We start from the raw sequence: 25,464 nt of genomic DNA, 5'->3' as shown, positions 1-25,464 counted from the left end.
TTTTTTTGGGTGCAAACAACACAAAATTTATTCCATAATCTTTTAGCAATTCTAAAAACTAATACCACACAACAATCATAAATGCTACAAAGTACTCCATATAATTCATAATACTCACATAATCCACCTTTTAACTAAGGTTAACACACATAACATTTGTAAATACAAGCCTATACACTACACACAAAATAACGAGAGTACAGACATTCAACATCATACACAAACATTTACATTCCTAACATCTAAGGGAACTTCCCTAAACTCTTTAAATAGTTGTAGACTCGACAAATCTGACTCGTACCCGATCTATTCATCTTCGCCCGTAATTTCAACGACCCTAACATCACGTCCTCCATCGTGATCCCCTCTCTCCCAATCCCACATCATATCCCTTATAAACTTCGGAACCACAACAGTCAACACACCATTCTCAATTGAGAAGCTCATCAACTCAGCCTTCGCATCCTCCGGCAACCTCAACCGCCACGAGAACCTCCCATCAACGGCGCTTATCTTAACAAACTCGCCATCTTCCGCCGCAACTTCCACCTCGTGCTTCTCAACTCCGGGCAATTCTGCTACGATCAAGTGCGCTTCTGGGATCTCCTTGCATTCTAGCCGGGTTCTGACGTCGCCGGAGGTTTCAACGGCGAGTTCCGAGTATGGGACTGTGCGAGGAGGAGAGAGAAAAGGGGAGAGTGGGAAGTTTGTGAAGGGGTGGAGAGGGAAATCATGGGAGAAGAAGTGATCCCAGAAGTTTTGGGAAAATGGGGTGAAAGGGGTTGGATTGTTGGAGGTGTTTCTGGGGATTAGTGACATTGCTCACTATGTGTTTGATGAAATGCTTGTGAGAGATCAGAGATGAGAATACTGAATACATAATAATGTTGAGGAGGTGGATGGGTTGATATACTAGAACGTATAGAAGAATCGAGAAACTGGGTTAGATTAGCTTTTAGTGACTTTATTTAGTCATCTTGGGACCTACCTTATCATCATTTATCACTAATATCACTAACACTAGTGTGTAAATGTGATTTGTTCAGAAACTGCGGTTTTACCTTAGTTCTAAAGTCATTTGTTTAGAAACTACCGCTTTCGAAATCTATCATTCCGTAATCAGGTCTTGTCATAATGGTTATAATTAGGTCTTGTCTTAATGGTTAAAATTAAGGGTTAGTTCTCTACTACTTGATACTACTCCCTTTGTTCCTTATTTTTTGCCCCATTGTAAATACATGGATCAAACTTTTAAAACTTTGATCATGAATTTTCGTTAATCTATAAGTGATAATATGTTCACGTGGATCTTTTAGAAATGTCATTATATATTTTATTAAGGATCTTTCTAACGAACGCCCGGGGGCGTTAGATAAGCATTTTAAATATTTCCTAATATAGTTTTAATTTGGGAATACATGTCAAAATTACGCGTCAATCGGTATAATTAATGTTCATTTTAATTTAATATTTCTACTTTTAGTTAGCTTATCCAACGCATTCGAAGCGTTCGTTAGCTTTTGCCTAATATTAATGATGTAAGAAAGAAAATGAAAAAAAAATGCATGCATGTAGTAAAGTTGGACGGTTGAGTAGTAAATTAGTGGACATGAAAGTTCAAGTTAGTGAAATAATTGTGATGGTCGTATGCCTAGTCTACTTATGCTAGACTATAAGTGTTGACTTTGGGGTATATGCAATGATGCATCTATGCATGTAGTTGCACTACAAAAAAATAGACATTTAGCAACAGATCAAATCCGTTACTAGATTGTACTTTTCTATCGCTAAATATAGGTAGCGACAGATTTTGAAACGAAATTACTCCGTTGGTAAAACTGTTGTCGCTAAATGAGACTAGCGACGTTTTATTTGTTTTCCGTTGCTGAACTTAGCAACATATTTTTATTTCCGTCGCTGGTTTTAGCAACGGATTTTATTTCTGTCGCTGGTTTTAGCAACGGATTTTTATCTCTGTCGCTGGTTTTAGCAACGGATTTTTTTATCTGTCGCTGGTATTAGCAACGGAAAAAAAAAATCCGTTTCTAAATTTAACAACGGAAAAATTATTTTGTGTCTATATGTAGATGCTATTCGGTTCGACCTCACTCAGGTCAACCCGAATCGGCTTTACATGTAAGACTCCTTAAATCCCCAATCTCAAGAATCGCAATAGGTAGGAGTCGAACCCGTGACCTCATAGTCACATAGTGAAACTCTTACCAACTATACCAAATATTATTTGTTTACTTCTATGCACATAATTGATAATAAGTGAAAGAAAAATTAGAGACGGAATTTAAAATCCGTCTCTAGTTTAGAAACGGAATTTCAAATCCGTCTCTAGTTTAGAGACGGATTTTAGTTTACATAATTTGTCGCTAAAGTAATATTTTACATAATTTGTTTTGAAAATAATTTAGAGACGGAATTAAAAATCCGTCGCTCATATCAGCAACGGAAAAATAAAATCCGTCTCTAATTTAGCAACGGAAAAAAAATCCGTCTCTTTATTTAGCAACGGAAAAAAATCCGTTTCTAATTTTGCAACGGAAAAAAATCCGTTTCTAATTTAGAAACGGATTTTCAATTCCGTTTCTAATTTAGAGACGGATTTTTTAATTCCGTCTCTAATTTAGAAACGGATTTTTCAATTCCGTTTCTAAATTAATTTAGAGACGGATTTTTTAATTTCGTCTCTAATTTAGAAACGGATTGAATTCCGTCGCTAGAATTCCGTTTCTATATGGACATTTTTTTGTAGTGTTGGAGGAAGCTTAGTTGAGAAGCTTTACATTGTTTGTTGGCATATATATGTGCCGTGAGTTTAAGCAAGTGAGAGCAAGAAGAAACTTACTAGCAAAAGAAGTAGAGCAGCAAATATCTCAAAGTAGGAGATATAAAGTTGTAGTAGTGAGGGAGGAAGTGGCGGAGAGGCAAACACAATATTAGTGTGAAGGTTAATTATTTTAGGATTAGTGTAAGTACCATGTTAAGGGTACTGGTGTAGACTATCCTAAAATATTGTATCTAATGTTGTAATTGTAGTAGTGGTCATTTTAGTCCCGAATATTGTTAGTAAAGTTGTTTTCGTCCGTGGAGGTTCGGACTGTGGTTTTTCCCCTTATTGAGGAGGGGTTTTCCACGTAAAAATCTTGTGGGTTGTTTTTGTTGTTCCGTATTTTTATTATTCTTCCCGATATTGTGTTTATTTGTTGCTCCATACCCAACAACTTCTTCAATGTAACAAACAAAAAGAAACAGAGAAAGTATTGTTTTCCTTTTAATATACAAGTATGAATCTTCAATTGGGATAAGTCAATTTGGGTCTGATAAAACTTGACTCATGTTTTGGACAAAGTTTTAGGCCGAGTTTTGACACATCTATGGTTCCTAGTTTAGTATAGTTTGGACAATTGGATTGGATAATAATTACGAGCTGATTTTACCAAGTCTATCTCCACTTTAGGAAAGTTTCTTAGTCATGTCCCTTTTAAACTCCTTAATCGGAGTGATTTTCATTGATCAATATTTATAGGATTACAATGAGAAACCTAATCATATTAGGTAAGTACAAAATATGTAAAGATATCATAAAGATAATCTTATACAAAATATATCCTAAACTTAGAGGAGAATATTCTACGAATATTCTCTATCACACCCCCGCAGGCGGAGCGGGAGAAAATCGGATGCTCAGACTGGATCTGAATCATGCATCGAACGATAATGATAGTATGGTAACACATGATCAAAAGAGAAGTAGTAGATGTGTGTCGGTGATGACGATGAGAAGCAACATGACCTACGTACAGTATAGATAAGTGCTATTAGGCCAGAGGAGAAGGAGAAGAGTCGTGCATAGACTTGGGCCAAGTTGCAGGTCCAGAGAAGAAGAAGCTAAGGGATCAAACCATCATCGGAGAGAAGACACTACTTTACTACGGGAAATTGCAATTGAGGAAAAACAAATAAAATTGCTCAATAAGCTACTAAAATCCTACTGCTTAACCATTTAATACATTTACCTCTTAAAAACAATAAATAAAAAATGACCCACATAAGGAGATAAATCCCACCAAAAATAACCAAAGTTATGCACTCGTGATAAAAATAAAAATAAAAATAAATTAAAAAAAAGTCAAAAAAAGTATTGTTGCTAGTGCAAAAAAAATCCAACACCTCTTCTTTAAGTTGTTGTACTATAATTGAATAAGGCTCCAACCAAAGAATATGACCTCCGCTGGGGAGGGGGCTTGGAACGAGCGATACGACAACTAATTAAGGTGGTAGAGGGTGACTTTATTGGTGGTGTTGTTGTTGTTGAGGAAAATCCTGCCAACAACGACATCGAGAAAAAGACTAACAAAAGGATGGTTCGTTAGTCTGGTTCAACCAAGACTATTATAAGTCATTGGAGACGGCGATACGTTATGCAAGCTTGCAATTTACTCACATATTAGGCTAAAGAACGAGGACTATGAGTGAGCAAGGTGGCGTATCAGGTGGAGAACCAAGAGGTGGAGGTGCTGCACAAATCTTTTGTGTGTGGTGGGAAGTCGGAGCACAAGAGAGGCTGTTGGTGCTGGTCAACCAACATACTCCATAATTAAATTGCGGAGGCAAAAAAAGTGTGTTATGTGTAATTGTTTGTGAATCACGCCGGTGGGTTTAATTTGCTAATCCACCGACAGGGGAAGAGAAAATTTTACTTCTAATACCATGTCAGATTATATAAACTCCTTAATTGGAGTGGTTTCCATTGATCAATATTTATAGAATTACAATAAAAAAAACCTAATTATATTAGATAACTACAAAATATGTAATTAGGTAACTGCAAGATATGTAACCAAATAAAAATAAACAATAATATCATAAACATAATCTTATACAAATTATATCCTAAACCTAGAGTATGAATATTCACTATCACTTAGGACACATCTTCTTTAGGGAATAGGGAGACATCAAGAGCTACTCTGTATTGACTGTGAATTCAAAATGTCTGTTGCAGAAGCTATTCCCGCCATTAAAATCAACTAAAGAGCTCATCAACAACACATTTTTTCTCTCCTAAAAACCTGTAACTCCATAAAACAGTTAACCCAAATCCACGCTCAAATTCTCATTTATGGTTTTTCCCAAAAAACTTCCTCATTGTTAAGCTGATCTCACTTTATACAACCTATGGGAATTTCCGGAATGCTTGCAAGGTGTTCGAGGAAATGCCTAGCCCATCAACCACTGTTTGTAATCAAATGATTAGAGGTTATGCACTCAGTGAAATAATATTGTAGAATGTTGTATAAAGAAGGATTAAAGCCTGATGAATACACATTTTCTAATCTTTGATGTTGAGAGAGGGAGAACAGATTCATGGGAGAGTTTTGTCATATGGGTATTACTCAAATAGTTTTGTTAGGACCAATTTGATCAATTTGTACTTGGGGTTGGGAGATGAAGCTGGTCTTGTGAATGCTTATAAGGTTTTCTAGAAAATGCCTGATGAAAATAATCCTGTAACTTGGAATTCGTTGCTTTCGGGGCATATCAGGTGTGGGGATCTTGATGGGGCGGTCAGAATCTTTGATGGGATGCCAGTGAGGAATGTTGTTTCTTGGACCACAATGCTTACGGGGTGTGCTCGAAATGGATGGTTTAGGCATGCTCTATCGTTGTTTCAAGAGATGAGAAGAGCAGGTTTGGAATTGGATCAGGCGTCACTAACTGTAGCTTTGTCTGTATGTGCTGAGTTAGGGGACTTAAGCACCGGAAAATGGATTCATTCTTATGTTAATAAGGCATTTGATGGGAGGGGCACGAGACAGTTGTGTATGTTTACACAATGCCCTCATTCATATGTATGCTAATTGTGGAGTGATAGAAGATGCATGTAGGATCTTTGAAGAAATGCCATGTAGAACCATAGTTTCATGGACAACCATGATCATGGGATATTGAAACATGGATCTGCTAAAGAAGCTGTAGAGGTTTTTGAATGGATGCAAAATTCAGGTGAAGTAAAGCCTGATGCCAGAACATTTTTCGGGGTTCTTTTGGCCTGTAGCCAGGAAGGATATGTTGGAGAGGGGTGTAGATATTTCAAAGACACGGAAGAAAAATGGGCAATTAGCCCAGTATCGAGCATTATGGTTGTCTGGTTGATCTTTTGAGTCGAGCAGGATTCTTGGAAGAAGCACAAAGGCTTGTAGAGACTATGCCTATGAAGGCCAATGATATAGTTTGGGGTGCACTTCTTTGTGGATGTATAATTCACAGGAATCTTGACATTGCTTCCTGTGCAGGCAATGCAGCTCAGAAACTCATAATGAAGCCTGACCTGGAGAAAATTGAGGGGTCTCTTGTCTCAATGTCAAATAATTATGCCACGGCCAGAAGATGGGGAGAGGTGGCTATTACATGGAAGAATATGATTGAGACAGGATCAAAAAATGACAACAGCAGGAGTTTGATGCAGATAAATGAAGTAATTCATGAATTAATGGCTGGTGATATTATACATTTACATACCACTTCTATATATGAGATGGTAAATAGACTCACAAAAGAAATCAGATGTGAAGACAATGATCATGATACAAGTGAGGAGCTAATTTTATTTATAGAGGGTGGAATTCTCCTGCTGGAGTACTATTCCTTACTATTTAGACAATCAAATTGGGCGACATAGCTGTGTGCCTGTGTAAATTTATAATATTTGAGAAGTGAGAATCTACAGAACAGTCTAGCATCATCAGTGCCATACTTGATTATGATTGATTGGGATAATATAAATCCAAAGTCAGAGTCAGCTATTGCTGCCCCGTACAAAATGCTGATTCGAGGAATTCAGTGTAAGGATTTCTTCTGCTTTTAAGATGTTGCATCCTTAGGGTAAATTCTCATCCATGTGATCAATATTCACCGAACAGGATGGTTCAATAGATGGTTTTCTTTTCAGAGCATTCATTGTAGATTTGTAGTTGTGCAAACATATTCTCAATGAATTCAGTGCCAAAAGTATCTAAATCCTACCTGCTTTTTCTAAAGCAGTTGCTGTATATAAAATCTGCAGAAAATTTCTTCATTTATAAATTGTATGAAATTTTTTACTCTGCTGTCTCGCTTGCTAACTTGAAAAGGAGGGTTTGGTAAACATGTGTGAGCATATGTAATAAGTACCATCATTCTAATAGTAAAAATGAGAGGAAAAAAAAAGGACAGGAATTTTGAAGATGGTAAATCTTCCTTTAATTTCTCTGCGAGTCTAAAGAAACTCCAATTACCTTGTTTTGGATGAATAGTAGATTGCACAAAGTTTATTGGACTTGGTCACTTTTGCATGTTTAACAGTCATCAGTTCAATATATCATTTTTTAGGTGAACTGCATCAGCCATCAGATATATCCAATATAACTTCCTAATTGTTTTCTCGTATATTCCAATATCTTACTATTATTTAATCAAGCTTCATCATATCACTGATCTTGCACCAATAGAGATACAGGGACCTTTCCTGTAAGAAATAACTTTTCTTGATATTATTGTCATTCCTTGATTCCAACACATTGCTTATTCAAATCTGGCTGTCCTAGAATCTGTTGCAAGCATTGAGATTAAACCTATGGTTTTTCACACTATAGTGTATGATAATTCCATCTAGAAGTATTTTTATTTTGGCCAATTTGTTCTTGAAGCTGCAGCAGTTTATATAGATGCAGTATATCCCCCTTGCACGTGTCTACCTTGTCATTTTGCATGGTAATGATGCTAGTTTTCCCTTTAAGGTAATCAATGATCAATTTTTAATTCTGCTGTCTGCTACTTTGCAGAATTTGATGCAAAGTTATCTTTCAAGGTCAATTGGGAAGAGGCGTTTGCAGACCCAATTTCAATTCCAGGAATCTATTACTTTCACAAACTCAGTATCTTCCAACTGGTAGAAACTTGTGAATGTGCTCCCTTAAATGCAGTCGAGATTGTCTTTGGAATTATTGTTGCTCATTTCTTTTCTTGATCCCTGAAATAGTGACCTTTAAAGTTTCACTGGAGGTCCAATTCGGATGGGAAAAAATTGCTTTTCTACTACCTGAAGTGAGCATACCGTGGCATTATCACCTTATCAAGTTGTCTGTTCTGAAGACATCTCCTTCAAATCTGGTATTCATAGTGTCTGAACTTGTTGCATGTGTGTCTTTCTGAAGGAAGTGGGCCTGAAATTTAAATGTGTAAATAGATATCTATGCTCTATGTTTCTGACTTTCTGTCATATTATAATGCAAGCACATACTAAGTTCATGACATCTTTAAATATGTAAAGATCTTTTGAGGCTAATTTTTGCTTGATTTGTTTAGTGCATAGTTGATGAATCTTAGCTTATACAGATATTAATATTTTCCATAGTTTGTTGATAATATAAGTGATCTGTGCTGTAATCGATGGCAAATCTGTTTGAGTTCAGAAATACAGGAAGTAGAGATATTTGTTTGCTTGCTTCAAATTTTATGTAAAAATTGTTGACAAGCTTTGTTGCCATCAACTTAGCTTTATAATGGAGCTGTTTGAAAAGGGTGTAATGAGTTGTTGTGCACACCACATCCTCCAGATTAGCAACCTGGTCTAACAGTTCGACACTAGTGTCCTGAAACCGCATCATTAGTCAATACGAAGGTTTTGGGTCGATCTTTGTGCATATTGTTGGCCATTTTCTTATGTTATTATTCAATAGTTAGCGCCATTGGTTGTCCAGTAGGTGAGGGGATGATTATTGGTTCTCATGAATATGTTAGCTTCAAGGAGCAACAGGCAGTTCAGAGTTTCTGAGACTATCAGTTCACTTCGGAGCTGTATCTCATGGACCTGCATTTTCACAGGCCAATAGCTGGCAGTGTTGCTAGTAGCTCACTGGAATTGACCTTTTCCCAACCATTTATGTCTCTCTTGCTTGTCAAAGACAAGTAAATAGCTAATTTTATACTCTTAAATGACATTCTTAGAGAGTGATAAACTTAAATTAATCAACATTCCTTGAGCTATTTGTATATGTTTGATCTAGAAAATAGTACAAAATTGATATAACATTAGAACATCCCCATTGGTTGTCCACTTAAGGTGGGCATCAAGAGAGAAAAAGAAAAAGTATTTGAAAAACAATAAAAGATGGTACTTTACAAGAGATAAATTCATAAATCTAATGACCAAGTCATGGCCATGACTTTTGGCCAAGGGTGGACAAACAATATGAATGTATCTTGTCATGTTATGAGTGTGATGTTATTTTTTATTTTTTTTGATAAATATATATGATATTAGATTAGCATAATTGGGAATGGAGATTGTGCATAGATGAGGTGGAAGAGAAATATTAATAAAAAGTTGATGGCTACCATTGGCTTAGGCAACCAATGATTTTGCTCTTAAAGATAAGCTATACACGGTGTTATAAAAAATAAATCCATAGTAAAATAGATGATTATTTGTTAAATAAATCCACAAGATAGGAGGACCATAATGCTCGTACACCTTTTCAATCCCGATAAAAAAAATGTAATATGATGTAATTGTGTTATGTTTAATTCACTTGATTTGATCTGGATTTACCGATCTTGATCATATTTGATTTCAAATTTGACTATTTTAAAAAAGTTATCAAATAAGATGTTATATTTGTGTTGTATTAATGCATACTTTTAAGAAATCTTCATTATTACATTTTATTACGGAATTACAGATATAAAGTGAAAATATATGGTTCGATTCTGATCTAATCTAGTATGATATGATTTAATTATTTCTGCAATTAGCAAGTATTTGCTTAAATAAGTTGAATTGAAAATACATAGCCTTAGAGTAGATAATATAAAGTGAAAATAAAGTGAAAATATATGGTTCGATTCTGATCTAATCTAGTATGATATGATTTAATTATTTCTGCAATTAGCAAGTATTTGCTTAAATAAGTTGAATTGAAAATACATAGCCTTAGAGTAGATAATATAAAGGAAAATTTAACAACAACGAACCAACCTTTGCTCCATTCTCCCAAAATGGACCAACCTTTAAATCTTCCCAAAATAAACACAAGTTTGTATTTTTTTCTCCCATATTAAACCAATATGACTTGTGACCTGAACAACCGGTCACTTTTTTATTTTCCTTTAATTACCTTTTTTAAATTAACAAAATAAAATTAAAAAAACAAAAAATAAATAAATAAAAACTCAAATCCCCACCCAGGCACCCGCTGCCAGCCCCTTCTCCCCCCTTCCCCCCACCATGAAACCACTACAACTTCTCCCATATCTCCTCTTTCTCCTGCTCCTTCTTCTTCCCTCCCAATCTCTCTCCTCTCCGCCACCTCCAACCATCATCTGCATCATCGGAAGAGAAATCTCCGGTGCATCAGTCTCCCATTTCCTCCGCAAATACTCGCCGGAACCTTCCCCAATCGGCGCTATACATGTCTTCGAGAAAAACTCCGTTGTCGGAGATCGTATAGCTACTATCACCAATCACCATTGCTAACAATACCTTTGATGCTGGTGCTTCAATTCTCCACCCAAAGAATTTCCATGCCTTGAAATTAACTGAGCAGTTGAAGAAGAAGGTTTTTGAAGATGATGATTGTGAGTCTTTAGGGATTTGGGATGGGGAGAAGTTTGTGTTTATGACATGGAGTTCGAATTGGGGGTTTTCGATTTTTAATAAGGTCGTTTCGTGGCTTAATTCATTTAAACTTTTGTGGCATTTCCGGTTGCGAGAAAGGGGGGTGGGGCGGTGTAGGGGGCAGCGGAAATGGGGAAAGAGGAAGGCTGGTCTGCTGTAGGTGGGAGAGAGGGAGGGATGGTGGTTTCTGGCGCCAGGAAATCGGGTTGGGCGCTGGCAGGGGAGGAGGGGCTGGCAGTGGTGGGGAAAGCGTGGTGTAGGAAATTTTTCAAACTCAACTTTGAGCCCCATTGTGATCATGTTTTTAAGTATGGTAGTGTCCAAAGGGAAAGAAACTAGAGATAAAAGAGTCGCCAACATGTTTTAGGAACTTGTAAACCGTTCACGGGTGTGAATGTTACACCTCATTCACAATCACGGAGATTGCTAACTCCATAGTGGTCCGGAACCATGACTGGATATTCGAGGATGATAGTACGAATCCAACCTAAAAGAGATTGAACCCACCCTAAATAGGTCTCTACTTAATTCTTATGATATTCATATGCGCCCCACTGTGATCATGCTTTTAGGCATGGTAGTGTCCAAAGGGAAAGAAACTAGAGATAAAAGAGTCGCCAACAAGTTTTAGAAACTTGTAAACTGTTCACGGGTGTGAAGGTTACACCTCATTCACAATCACGAAGATTGCTAACTCTAAAGTGGTCCGGAACCATGACTGGATATTCGGGAATGATAGTACGAATCCAACCTAAAAGAGATTGAACCCGCCCTAAATAGGCCTCTACTTAATTCTTATGATATTCATATGCACTTTCCGATCAACATACATACAATAAATTAATCCTAAACCTGTTTAATCGACGTTGGTTGATTATTAATGCACAAATAAATCTATTATTGGCGATCACTTGAATTAAAATTATACTAACCTAAAACAAATTATTAATTATTTGATTAGGCGTGATTTCAAGTACAAATTCCCTTTAAACCTGCAGAAAAGGGCGTGATCAAGCAATAACAATAAATCATGAATAATCAAGCAATGTAATAATTGACACAACAATCATCATCATCATCATAATCAAAACACGATTAGCAAGATCCTAGGCATGATACTAAACGGATTAATAACAAACCCTAGCATGTCACTAATAAAAATCAAAGCATTAACCTAAACATTATACTAGAAACTTGATATTAGAAATATTAGTTAACACCCTAAACATGATACTAGGAATCAAAATCAACATCCTAACATGATTTCTATATCAAAAGAATAATTAAGTAATTGAATTACTTACTTTGATGCCTCGTATTTTTTCTATCAAAACAATACACATGTTAGTAACTTCAAGAAAGATTAAATCAAATAAGAATTGAAATATAGATTAGGGATCAAACCCTCAGAATTATCAACCTTTCACGTCGAGGTCGAAGGCAACTTCGAGATTGGGTAGGAATATTCAAGGCTCGTGAAGGAGGTATGGTGTTTGCAATCAAGGATGTGTATTAGGACGTGTTTAGGCTAAGGCTTAGAAAAGAATCAACAGAGAGAGAAAGTATTAGATGATGATTGTTGGTGATCAAACTTGTTGATGATTGAAAATGGGGGAAAACGACCTTTATATATAAGGAAAAAAGAGGGTCGAAAGATCAGAAAAGAGTCAGAATTCAATTCAAAGTAAAACAGGTTCCATCGCGGAGCGGACAGCTTTGTCGCGGCACGTTAATCCTGCAATTTTGCGTTTTTTTTTATCATAACTTTTGATCCAGAAATTGAAATAAGATAAATAATATATCGTTGGAAAGCTCTAGAAGTCTACTTTCCAACCCAATTAGAACCAGACTGATATCTTTTGTAGAATAAAAGATATGATTGAAATAGTGAAACAATGTCAGTTTTGGATAAAGTTTGGTATTTCATTCATATCTTTTTCGTTATAGCTCGGAATTGGGATTATGATATATCATTGGAAAGATAATTTCAAGGGCTATCCAATAATCCAAGATTTGGATGAAAATCATGGGGCATAAAAATCATATCTAAACGTCTTTAAATTCAAATAGAACAAGGATTTTCAAAAAGAGGAGTTGTATTCAATTTCAAACTCTTTGATCTTCATCTTTCGGAAAGGATAGATTAGAACCTTCTAAAGACTTCTAGAAGTTAATAAGGAATCCTAATTGTTTTAGGATTGGAAATAAGGTATTTGGACTCTCACATGACCATTGGGTCGTAGGTAAGGTAGACCTAAGTCCGGATTGGGCTCAGTTTAGTAATTTGGCCATAACTTCTTCGTTATAAGTCGGATTTGGGCTTATAATATATCGTTGGAAAGATCTTTTCAAACCCCATTCAACTAAACAATAATTGGACCAGGATTATGGACCAAAATAATCAGGTTTGGACGTTTTATAAAGAGGACATGAAATGAATGATTTTGTGTTTAAGGGCACGAAACGAATGATTTTGGTCTAAAACATTTTAGGAAAGGTTATAAATGGTCAAGGCTAAAGGGAAATTCACGAGACTCTTCAACTCTTTACTTAACTCGATAATCAAAGACGTGAAAGGTACTTGTCACGGGTTTGGTTTTTGGGGAGATACAATCAGGTGTCTACAGGTGGGGTTTTGTGACAATGATACTCGATTATCAATTTCTTTTTTAAAAAAAATAACCAATGAGGAGACGACACGTGGATAGCAACCTGGTATAACAGGTCAACTTACCTTCTTGGTTTAATATGGGAGAAAAAAATACAAACTTGTGTTTATTTTGGGAAGATTTAAAGGTTGGTTCATTTTGAGAGAATGGGGCAAAGATTGATTTATTGTTGTTAAATTTTCCTAATATAAATACTCCTAAAGTTCGAAGTCCTAATTCGTATTACTTGCATTGCATAAAGTCATAAAGGTATCATGAGGAAAATGGTAACCGCATGGGTAACTTGCCACAATGGATGATTGCAACAGGAGTATCATACGAAAAGCAAAGCACCATTCTTAGAGATTCCTTCTTTATACCCGTTATGAACTAAACAACCCTCAAAATAGAAACTTCGTAAGTCCGTATATGGTGACTCGGTCCAAGATGTCAAAAGTTGTCTTGAGCGATTGACCAATTTCAGATTCGGTTCATGCGGGCATATCTCCATTTAAAATAGACTCAATCTGACCCAATTTCACCAAACCCGACCAAATTACCGAATTGACGCCTTTAGCACACGGAGTACCAAAATGGCCGACCACCTCAAAAGGTATATTCTTCATTACCAAGACTACTAAAACTCAAATTGACACTTCTCTTGTCTAAACAGTAAACCTCATCAACCAAGCAACCCACTTATAAACGTAACGAATTCTAATTCCTTTTTATTTACAACTACTATTAGTATCTCTCATTATTTGGCGCCTTCTTCTTCAAATCCCCAATTCAACATTTCCCCTAAAACCTCAAAAACCTTGAAGCTCTTCATCAATGGCGGAAGAACGATCAGAAATCGCATTCTTCGATGTCGAAACTACAATTCCATTAAAACCAGGTGAATCCTTCATAATCCTCGAATTTGGGGCTATTTTAGTTTGCCCTAAAAAGCTCGTTGAGCTCGAAAGCTACTCCAGTCTTATCTGCCCTAAAGATATCTCTCGTATCTCCTCTAAATCCGAGCGTTGCAATGGTATTTCACGCGCCGCCGTCTCCTCCGCCCCTCCTTTCTCCGCCATCGCCGACAAAATTTTCGACCTCCTAAATGGTACACATTCTCTCTCTCTCCTCTGTTTCTTGGATGATTTTGACTTGTGATTTGGTTAATTGATGAAGTTTTGGTGATTTTTAGGGAGAATTTGGGCAGGACATAACATTTTGAGGTTTGATTGTCCTCGGATTAGAGAAGCATTTGCGGATATTGGGCGGTCGCCGCCGGAGCCGAAAGGGATAATTGATTCTTTGGCTTTGCTTACTGAGAGATTTGGTCGTCGAGCTGGAAATATGAAGGTAATTTTATACTATCATAAGTTTTTGTAATTTTTGGTGTAGAGAGAGCCGGAAAGGATAAATGATGTAGACGGGATTTGATTTTGAGGTCTTGGGGTATCCTTCAAGACTCCAAAGATATGATCTTTGTTCTGTTGCTTTGTATGTTGATTAGTTCTACTTAATCACATTTTAGGTGTTTGTTTATAAATTGGATGAAAAAAGGTTCATTTTTATGAAAGTGATTTTTTTTTTTTGAAAGAAGGAATAAAAAACTACTTTGGTTTACCATTAACACTTATAAGTTTACTACAATGTGTTGGAATGGGTTGAAACCATACTTCAGTTATTTGTTTTATGGAAAGAAGCATTTCTTGTTGAATAGAAAATAGCAAAATGATGTGTTTGTTTAATAATATTTTTTTTTTAACTCCGTATCATTATCCTGGTAAGTATGTTGGCCTATATAGCAAAAGCAATTTGAATTGTAGAAAATAAGAGGTAAAAGCCAGAGCTTCCAACAGAGTAATGAGTTTAAATTATGTGGCAATAAAGACGACATTTTTTGTTTGTCTATTAAGATTGGTTGCTAATCTTGCAATTGAAACTTTGGCCTTGAGAAGTAATGTTTTTTTAAATGAGATTATTTGCACTTTGTGGATCATATCATAAATTTTTAATGCCTAAATGTGGTAGAAATTACAAGAGATTGACAATTGATGTCTTGATATATTTGTTTTCAGATGGCCACTCTTGCCACTTACTTTGGATTGGGTCAGCAAACTCATAGGTAAAATGCCGATTTCCCACTTTCACCCACCATTGTTTACACAGCAACTGATAGTGTTTTTTCTTATTCTTTTTTATTTTTGGGAGGGGGGAGGGTTGGCCATACAATGTGATGGTTGGATCAGTATATTGAAGGGGTGAAAATTGGTGTTTAGATTCACTACCTATTTAAATATCCAAAGAATTGTGTTTCTCTTTTATGTTTCTTGTTTCAGTATTCATCTACATGTTCTTGCTGTTCGCTGTACACCCATATTATATAACTCTTCATCACACCTTTAATCTCTTCTGATTTGGCTTATACTTAAAGCTAGGGGCTCATCGATCTTGGTATTTTTCTATTTTTATATAGAAAGTAAGCCCGGCTATGACTGATTAGCTTTGGCCTTGGATACAAGTGGGTTTTGTGACAATGATAGTCCGCGTTTTGTTTTTGTTTTTGTGTTTTTTCTTTTCTTTTTTTTTTTGGTGGTGGTGAACTAGGAAATATGTTGTGTTCCAGGAGTTATGTGTTTCTTTTTGATTGTCTTTTTTAGGATTCCTGTTTAAGATTCTTATTTATTTAAGTGTTCTCCAATGATTTCAGGAGCTTGGATGATGTGCGCATGAATCTTGAAGTCCTCAAGTATTGTGCAACTGTTCTCTTTTTGGTAATTCATTTTTTTTTGTTTCATTAATTAAAATAACAGCTTGTTAAGTATGCTGTGTAGCTGACTATTAATGCTTAACTTTGTTAGTGTGCAATTTCAACTTTGTTAGGGAAGGGTAGTTTGTTGCTTAAATTCTGCTTCATATCTCCATAGGTTTGGCATTCTGGCTCTTCAAGCAGTATGTAGATGTTTCTCATTAACTTTGTCCTCTTAATGCTATGTTCTCTTAATGCTATGTTCTCTTCACCTGGTATGTATGTGTTTTAATCTGAATTTTTAAAAATCTGGTCTGGTGTGAACATTCCTTGTCTAAGATGATTTGATTTGACTGAATTTTGACTGCATTTGTATAATAATATATAATAAACAATTCAATCAAGTGGGCGCTTGTTATATATGTCTCAATTTGTACCTTCCAATTATTTAAGCTTCATAGTTTTACTAATGCGAAATTAAAGATTTTTTAACAAGAAGCAAAAAAAAAAAAAGATAAATAGTTATGGTCTGGTCCAATCCAATGTAGTCCAACAATGCGATATGGATTTCCCTGTTCCTGAGGCTCAGGGCATCTCATCGAAGTGATACTTGATAAAAATTGAAAAAAATCTGGAAAAAGCTGTGCGCCTCACGTAATCGCTTTAACTAGGTTAGAAACGGCTATACACTGGCCTGCTCTGGACTTTTGGTGCGTTATGCTTTGGCCTAAATCTAATAAGGATAAGTAATAAGAATAATGTGAAGAGAACACAGCCTAAAGTCAAGAAGTGGGTGTTAGTTTTTCCCTTGATCGAATAAAGTAATGTAGGACTGTAGGAAAGGAGGAACAATCAAAGTAATCTTTTTGTGTGTGTGTGCACGCATGTGGAGTGGGTTGGGGTGGCCGGGTGGGAAATCATTTCCTCTGTCATGAAGGGAATTGTCTTCTGGAATTTAACTCACGACCTCTGCGAACTTATTTATTTTCCTGGTCTTTAATCCGGTCGGAAGGTTGCTTTAAAAGTTATTGACAGTGTTTCAGAGTCTTCCATTATAATTATACTATGCCATGGCTTATTCCTCTGAAGTCTATTTTTCACTCTCTTCATTATGGTGATTGCGATTTTGATATATCAAGTAAATTGTTTCTTGAAAAATAATTGAAGAATATTACGGAGTATATGAATAAGTTTGTGGTCCTTTACAGTCTTCCCATTTTGTGTTTGCGATGTCCCAGATTTAATGTTAGTATGTCACTGTGCTATTTCTAGGGTGCTTTTATCTTTTCTTTCTGTATTGGACTATCACATCCATTTCTCTCTGTTGCAACACTTTAACTTTACTCTCATTTTACTACCAAAAATGCTATACATTTTGTTCCATATCATAATGTGAAGAATATATATGGATGAAGAAGACCTTTTATGTAATATAATATTTATTTTTAAATTGAGAAGATACCAGTCAAATTTTGGGAAGGTAGAGGATAATCTCCCAACTTCAAGCTCGAAAACTTTTGGACATTAATCATGAAATGCAGGGAAATGTTAGCTTCTTATAATGCAGTCTCAATCAATCAATCAATCAAAGTCTTAATCCCATAAGGGGGGTCGGCTACATGAACGAAAAGTAATTATTCCGTGATTTGCGGTATTTTGGAATTTGGACTGTATTTGAGGTTAACAATGTCTTGTTAGCATTCTCCTCATGAGATTACTCTTTGTTCCTGTGTGTGCAGGAGTCAAGTCTTCCAGACATTCTTACAAGAGACAGTTGGGTTTCTCCGACATCTACTGCAAGAAGAACTCGTAGTGGTGGGAGAACTTCACCAATGGAAATTAGCTATGCTCCCAACCCAGATCCAATGCCTGAAAACCCATCAAATCAAACCATGGGGGAGCAGCTACTCAATGTGGTTGAGCCTAGTAGACCTGAAACGGAACCTTTTGATATGAGAAGGCTTTCTGAGGAAATAATGGATGATGCCATTCAAGAAGATGATGCAGAAGAAAAAAGACCTATAACTGAATCCCCAGAGATGTCTCGCCTATCAACTATATTTGAGGGCTGCAGCAGTTCTTCTGCTTATTTAATTCCTGAGGATGTTTCCATTCCTTTGATCAGTGCATCTCTAGTCCCATTCTATCGTGGGAGTCGTAGGATTCAGATACTGCATGATACTGTTTTACTCAAGCTTCACTGTACCCATCTGAAAGTGCGATTTGGAATTAGTACAAGGTTTGTAGATCAGGCAGGCCGCCCTAGGTTGAGCTTTGTAGTAGATGCTCCTCCAAGCGTATGTCAAGTTCTCGAAGCATGTGATAATCATGCACAGAGCTTGTTTGCAGAGTCTGGTAGCACGTCTGATTGGAGGCCTGTGGTAGCCAGAAAGAATGGATACTGGAACTTCCCTACTATACGACTCCAGTAAGTTTGCTCTCCTCAATCTTCTATCTGAATTATATACCTTCAGTTCCTGAGTAGTAGTTTTTATTGCTAATCCTCATGCGTATCACTCTGTCACAATGCAATTATTGATGTGATTCATTCATGAGAAAGACTTTAGTCGCTCCGTAATTGCTCAGTTTCCAATGTTGAAGTAGAATAACTCAATTTCGTGATGTCAAAACACATAGGGTATCTTCAGAGAAATGTAGTAAAAATACGGATTTTTTATTTTTATTATTTTTCTAAAAGAAAAAAAAAAATATATCTATCGTGGCAAATTTTTTTCCCAACCCACTGGTGTCTGGTCAGTTAAGATGTTAAATATTAAGATTTCTACAGTCCTCTCAGTTTAATAATAATGCTGTATAATGAGGGTCTAAAGCAGTTATTTTCCACTGAAGGAATCTTTCTTTACTATTGGTAAATAAGAAATTTTCGACTTTTTAATCTGTGCATGTTTTTCACCTTTTGCAGTATACCTACTGTTGTAACTGAAGATATTGCCAAGTATGGTACCGAAATTTTCCAGAAAGAAGCTGCTTCAGGTGTTGAGCAAAAGCTCCTTTTCAGTACGTTTGATCCTCCAGAACTCGATTGTTTGTTCACTGCTGGAACTTTTGTTGATGCGTTCTTCTCCTTGAATCAATATGATATCCAGCAGACTGCAGGCATCCGATTATGTGCGGAAAAGCTGGTTATCCATTCTAACTGACTCTGCAGTTCATGTCAAATTTGTCCTAACCCATCAAAATCAAGGGGTACGTCCTTTTTCGAAGCTGTATATAGATGACCATGGGAGTGGACTTTGCAGAGAAAGTTAAAATTTGATGATTAGTTAGGAGGAGGTAGGAGTTAAAATGATGGTATTTGTAATTTGTTTGTTCCATATGCTAATTATCATAATTCATAACTAAATTATTTCTGTAATTTTACATTATTAACAATGGCTTAACCTATTTGATTAGATCATAATATGTATTAGGCCAATTGTTATTGTAAGTGCCGTTTGACTTGTATTCAATCGTAATTTCCCTTAATAAAAATCTGTTATAATTATATCTTGTTCTTTTGGTCAGCATCTTATGTCACTATGTAAGTACTCCTTGATTTAAAAAACTAAATCATTTTTAAAAAATCGAAGATATTACTGAGCTCACAAATGGTACATTGTTATTGTGGAACGGATTAAATCAAGCAATTAGCTAAAAGTCTAAAACGACTTGTATTTTGGATCGGAAGGAGCGTGTTTGGGTGGTTGAGACGATATCTACGGATTTGTTTGTATGGAGTAATTTGCAATGTTGGCTTATTGGCAAGTATAATGCCGAGCTGAATGAACTTTCCTATTATGTGATTGTGCCTGTTAGCCTGTGCCGAAACCCTTCATGCGTTGCTACGCCAAATTCGTATTGTACTATAGATGCTTGTTTATTACTAACTTTATGTAAATTATACTAATTGAAAATTACATATAGCTACTTATAGAGAGGGGTAATGTGCTACAGTACTAGGATGAGATAAACATCTAATGGGGCTGGGGAAGAGCTTAAATAAGGTACGCAAAATTAAAAATAAGTATTTTCTTTTTTTTTTTACATCTTTTTTTGTATGAGTATTTTGTAAAATAGCAATCTTTAGGGTTACATGTAGGAAGTTAAAATCTTAAAAGTAAACATATGGAGCTACATCAAGCATTAATTTAAAGTATAAGCATGTCACATGTCACCTGAGGTTTTCGTTAGAATCTTAGGATGAAAGGATAGATATCGGTCATTCAAGTTCAAGAACAAAACTTGAATACAAATCTTTTAAGAGGTGTTTGAATTAACAATTACCATATTCATTTCTTGAAAATTTATAACAAAATCATAATTATTGGTCAATGCTATCAAGTTTTGATTAGTGCTCTATGTATAAACATTTAATTAGATTCTGAACCCATAAAACCACGTTTATCAAACCCCTTATAGATGGCTAATGGAGTAAAGCAATAGCTAATATATGGCACTGTGATGCACCTTGTACTAGCTACTTGTTCTCGGTCCCATTTTTCGTTGTTGTAAGATATGGTGGCGATGAACTGGTTTAATTTTCCCCAGTTACATGCGTAGTACTAGTATGACAGTATATCGTATGAGAAAATTGGTTGTTTCTTGTTTGAGTGCACGCTTTTGTTAAGGGTGCACATATACTATCTAAGTTAGCTGTAAATTATAGTGGCTTATTAAGAAACTGAAGCATAGTACTAGTTCGTACGTACAATTATAAAACTTAACATTTTGGACTAGAGTATGACAAAGACATTTCAAAATAGTATACTCCGTATGAACAACTTGTATCATTTGGACTAAAGGATTACTTCTTAGCCCAATAAATTAGACTTGTAATTCCTAGCCTTAGAACTCAGATTAATACTTGCCAAAAACAATGAGTGTGAAAAACACAAGTTCATCTTTTGTCTTGTTAGCTTTGACAACCTCTCTTTTCATTGCTAGCTTGGCCTTGAAAGCCAAAGCTGGAGGAATCGCGGTGTATTGGGGCCAAGATGAGGAAGAGGGAACATTAACAGCAACATGTAGAAGTGGGTTATATAAGTATGTTAATATAGGTTTTCTCTCAACATTTGGTAGTGGCCAAACTCCTAAGGTCAACTTGGCTGGCCATTGTGACCCTGACTCTGGTGGGTGCCAAAGAGTGAGCGTTGACATACGAAATTGCCAAAGCTTGGGGATCAAGGTTATGCTCTCCATTGGTGGTGGCGACGGGAGTTACTCTCTATCGTCGTCCGATGATGCTAGAGGCGTTGCCGATTACTTGTGGGATCATTTACTTGGAGGCCAATCTAATTTCCGGCCATTAGGTGTATACCGTATATTGCATAAACTATGTGTACGTAGGGTATGCGTGCATGTTTTGATAAAGCATATTTAAAGAGTTTTTACAACACAATAAACAAACTAAACAAAACAATAAACTTGAGGAAAGCTTAACAAGAACAATCCAAGCTATTGAACTTAATTAAGCAATAATAATGATAGTTTGTTGAAAAATTCACGGACATATAAGAAGGAGAATGACTAACATATAAGATTGGTGGAATATTTCACCTATCACAAATTAGTTTTGCAATGAAATTTTATTGGACTTATATGTAGTCAGACTCTTCTTCAATGTGGGCTTCTGCTCAGCCCAATGAAAATTTATATTTCTAAGAGAACTTTATAAATGTTTATAATCTCTCAACATTATGATTTTAATACAAAATAAAATACTTTAAATGAACAAAAGGGTGTCCTAAATCTTATAGGGATGCTTTTGTTTTTCCTCCTTTTTTTTCATTCCCTTAATTCACATGATGCATTCAACTTCTTTCTACTAGGTGATGCCGTACTAGATGGCATAGATTTCGACATCGAGTTAGGAACGCCACACTGCCAAGCACTAGCACGAAGACTCACTGAGCGTGGCTAACAATCAGGGAAGAAAGTATACTTAACTGCTGCACCGCAATGCCCTTTCCCTGACCAAAAGCTCAATGGTGCCCTAAACACCGGGCTTTTCGACTACGTTTGGATACAGTTCTACAACAACCCTCCTTGTGAGTTTGATGCTAGTGATCCTGAGAAGTACAAGAACTCTTGGAGAACATGGACATCAAATATCCCAGCTAGGAAGTTCTTTGAGGGGTTGCCTGCCTCGAAAGCTGCCGCCAGAAGTGGGTTTGTTCCTTCACAAACACTTATAAACCAAGTGCTCCCTTTTGTGAAGGGAATTGGTAAATATGGAGGAGTTATGTTGTGGGATAGGGCTAATGATGTGAGAACTGGCTATAGTTCTCGCATCAAGGATAGTGTTTAGTATCTAGCTAATTTTAGTGCTTGCTAAATACCAACTTTTCTTAGTATGGTCAATAATAATGTGTCCAAACAAGATTCTATCAAAATAAATGTATGAACAAGTTGCCTAAATGCCTAATTGGCTTGTGTTGTAATACATAAGTTATGTTCATGTTAGACCGCATAATGGTGAATTTAATATAATAAATTTAGAACAATAATGTAAATTAATACTGTATTAAGTTTTCGAATTTCACTTATTACACAATAGTGAATATATATATATTAATAAGTCAATAGGTAAATAGTTTTAATCACATATAATTTCAATATTGATCATCCCTATGATTTCTTTGGGTGTAAAGAGAGCCACAAGGACAGTGATGTAGAAGGGATTCAATAATCTCATGTCTTGGATACTACCCCCTAAACTTTTACCAATCAAACTAGTTGGCATCTACTTGATCATCTCAATAATAAGTCTAAAATTAAAAATCCTCCATTTTAAATATGTCAATGAACTTTTAAATTTTTCAAAATCGAATTGAAATTTTTTACTTTTTAGAAGTTATACACCCATTTAGACAATCAACACTATCAAAATAGAAGTCAAATTATCAAACAACACAGCCATTCGCCCATTCTTTTATACTCCGTACGCCAAATCTCCATGCTTTCAAGAAAAGAAGTTAGGTAGTGGACCATTTTTTAGGTTCATTGTCTTAAATTTCTACAATCATGATTAACTTCAAAATATAAGTCAGACAACAATTCATTGAAAAATAGAGTGGGAAAAGAAATGTTGGAAAGAAGACTATGGCCCTATTCGGTAATGAACGGTTAGCTAATTGATATAACTAATTGTATTAACTAGTTTGACTAGCTAGTTATATTAGCTAATTTGACTAGGTGGTTGTTATAGCTTATTGTGTAAAAGTGTTTGGCAAAAAACTGTTTATTTTTAGTTGTTTCAGTGTATTTAATACCCAAAAAGCTAATTATTAAATAAGCTAATTTCAAAAAGCTCTAATAATGAGATTTTTTAAAAAGAGATTTTTATCAAACATCCAAATTAGCTTTTTATTATAGTTTAATATCTTATAGTGCTCAATAAGCTAAAAGCTTTTCACAAAACACTTTGGCCCTGTTTGGTAATTAGCGTTTAGCTGATTGATATAGTTGATTGTATTAATTGGTTTGACTAGCTGGTTATATTAGCTTATTTGACTAGCTAGTTGTAAATAGCTGATTATATAAAATTGTTTGGTGAATAGCTATTTATTATTAGCAGTTTCAGTGTATTTAATACCCAAAAAGCTAATTTTTCAATAAGCTAATTGCAAAAAACGCTTAAAATGAGCTTTTTCAAAAAGAGCTTTTTAGACCCAAAAAGCTCTTTTAATAAGCTATTTACCAAACACCCAAATCAGCTTTTTAAAATGGTCAAACCTCTAATAGTGTTCAATAAGCTAAAAGATTTCCAAAAATCTCTTTACCAAACAAGGCGTATTTGTTCTTTCATTTTCTTTACATAATTCCACTATATTTTTTTTTTTTTTTTTTTTTTTTTTATATGTGAACCAATAAAGAGCTCACCAATAAATATATCCTAAACTAAGGTTTGATACGGGGGTTTCGATGTTAACAAGAAACCTAAAGATGAATTTGAGACAAAGGGAGTCCTAGGCCTTAAAGGTGCACAAGGATTGAAGTTGGGAAAGTTGTTTTTCCTAATTACTGGTCATCAAAGTTGACTTAAAAGTCAAGCACATTTGTTTAATTGACTTGACTTTTAACTATGGCCTATAACACTATGAATCATCTTTCAAATTTTCTTCCCCTATAAAGCAGACTCATACGTTTAAGCCTTAGTATAACTCAAAAATTCTTGTTAAAGTTCAAAGAAAATAAAATTATGGGTATCAAAATTTGCTCACCTTATTTCTTGCTAGCATTAACCATCTCATTGTTCATTTCCTTGCCCTTGAAAACCAATGCAGGAGGAATTGCCATATATTGGGGCCAAAATGAGGATGAGGGAACATTAACAGCTACATGTAGAAGTGGCTTATACAAGTATGTTAACATAGCATTTCTCTCAATATTTGGGAATGGCCAAACACCCCAAATTAACTTGGCTGGTCATTGTGATCCTGCCAATGGCGGGTGTCGTAAAGTGAGCACTGGCATCAGGAATTGCCAACAGATGGGGATTAAGGTCATGCTCTCCATCGGAGGTGGTGCCGGTACCTACTCGCTTTCATCAACTGATGATGCTAGACGCGTCCGATTACTTGTGGGATCATTTCCTTGGAGGCCGATCCAATTCTCGGCCATTAGGTATGCATGATTTTGAAAAGAAAAAAAATGTATGCTAAAAATTCTATGATGTTTCTCAGATGTGCCCAAAAATGCAAATTTCTTCATTGACAAAATTGATACGATTCTTTAACAAAATATTTTCTCATAAATTAACTTGTATGTTTTTCTACAAATGAGTAGACAAGTCCAGATGGTTAAAAGAAACCTGAAAGATAATGTTCAACTTCTTTCACCAGGTGACGCTGTATTAGATGGCATAGATTTCGACATCGAGTTGGGAACACCTCATTATGTTCCGCTAGCAAGGAGACTTGTCGAGCACGGCCATCAATCAGGGAAGAAAGTATACGTAAGTGCTGCACCACAATGCCCTTTCCCTGATCAAGAGCTTGATGGCGCCTTAAATACCGGCCTTTTCGACTACGTTTGGATACAGTTTTACAACAATCCTTCTTGTGAATTTGATGTTGGTAATCCTGAGAACTTCAAGAATTCTTGGAAAACATGGACCTCAAAAATCCCAGCTAAGAATTTCTTTGTTGGGTTACCTGCTTCAAATGATGCTGCTAACAATGGCTTTGTTCAAACACAAACACTTATAAACCAAGTGCTCCCATTTGTTAAGGGATCTGGTGGCAAGTATGGAGGAGTGATGCTGTGGGATAGGGCCAATGATGCGAAAACTGGGTATAGTTCTCACATCAAAGCTAGTGTCTAAGTTTATCATACCAAGGGAGCTAATTTAATACAAAATATTTCCTGCTTTCCTACTTTGGTCATCATGTACTCTGTATCAA

The 25,464-nt window shown here is 35.8% G+C and overlaps 2 protein-coding genes and 3 pseudogenes across 2 annotated transcripts; 4 read left to right on the top strand and 1 right to left on the bottom strand.

Moving 5' to 3' along the window:
- Positions 1–910, bottom strand: LOC110726418 (18.1 kDa class I heat shock protein-like). Its single transcript, XM_021905897.1, has one exon. It carries the CDS (start codon positions 817–819, stop codon positions 307–309), a length of 513 nt encoding a protein of 170 aa, XP_021761589.1. The 5' UTR covers positions 820–910; the 3' UTR covers positions 1–306.
- Positions 911–4,926: 4,016 nt separating this feature from the next.
- On the top strand, positions 4,927–6,694 carry LOC110726282 (annotated as a pseudogene).
- A 7,197-nt stretch (positions 6,695–13,891) lies between these two features.
- Positions 13,892–19,562, top strand: LOC110726417 (protein NEN1-like). Its single transcript, XM_021905896.1, has 6 exons — positions 13,892–14,425; positions 14,510–14,667; positions 15,390–15,436; positions 16,022–16,085; positions 17,800–18,488; positions 18,984–19,562. The coding sequence occupies exons 1-6, from the start codon at positions 14,152–14,154 to the stop codon at positions 19,219–19,221; spliced, it is 1,470 nt and encodes a 489-aa protein (XP_021761588.1). The 5' UTR covers positions 13,892–14,151; the 3' UTR covers positions 19,222–19,562.
- Positions 19,563–20,936: 1,374 nt separating this feature from the next.
- Positions 20,937–22,367, top strand: LOC110726281 (annotated as a pseudogene).
- A 1,559-nt stretch (positions 22,368–23,926) lies between these two features.
- Positions 23,927–25,411, top strand: LOC110726416 (annotated as a pseudogene).
- The last annotated feature ends 53 nt before the right edge of the window (positions 25,412–25,464 follow it).

The sequence above is a fragment of the Chenopodium quinoa genome, unplaced genomic scaffold (assembly GCF_001683475.1).
Source record: "Chenopodium quinoa cultivar QQ74 unplaced genomic scaffold, ASM168347v1, whole genome shotgun sequence".
Taxonomy (NCBI): Eukaryota; Viridiplantae; Streptophyta; class Magnoliopsida; order Caryophyllales; family Amaranthaceae; genus Chenopodium; species Chenopodium quinoa.
Note: the sequence above shows the minus strand (reverse complement) of the source record. Positions and strands in the feature narration are given on the sequence as shown.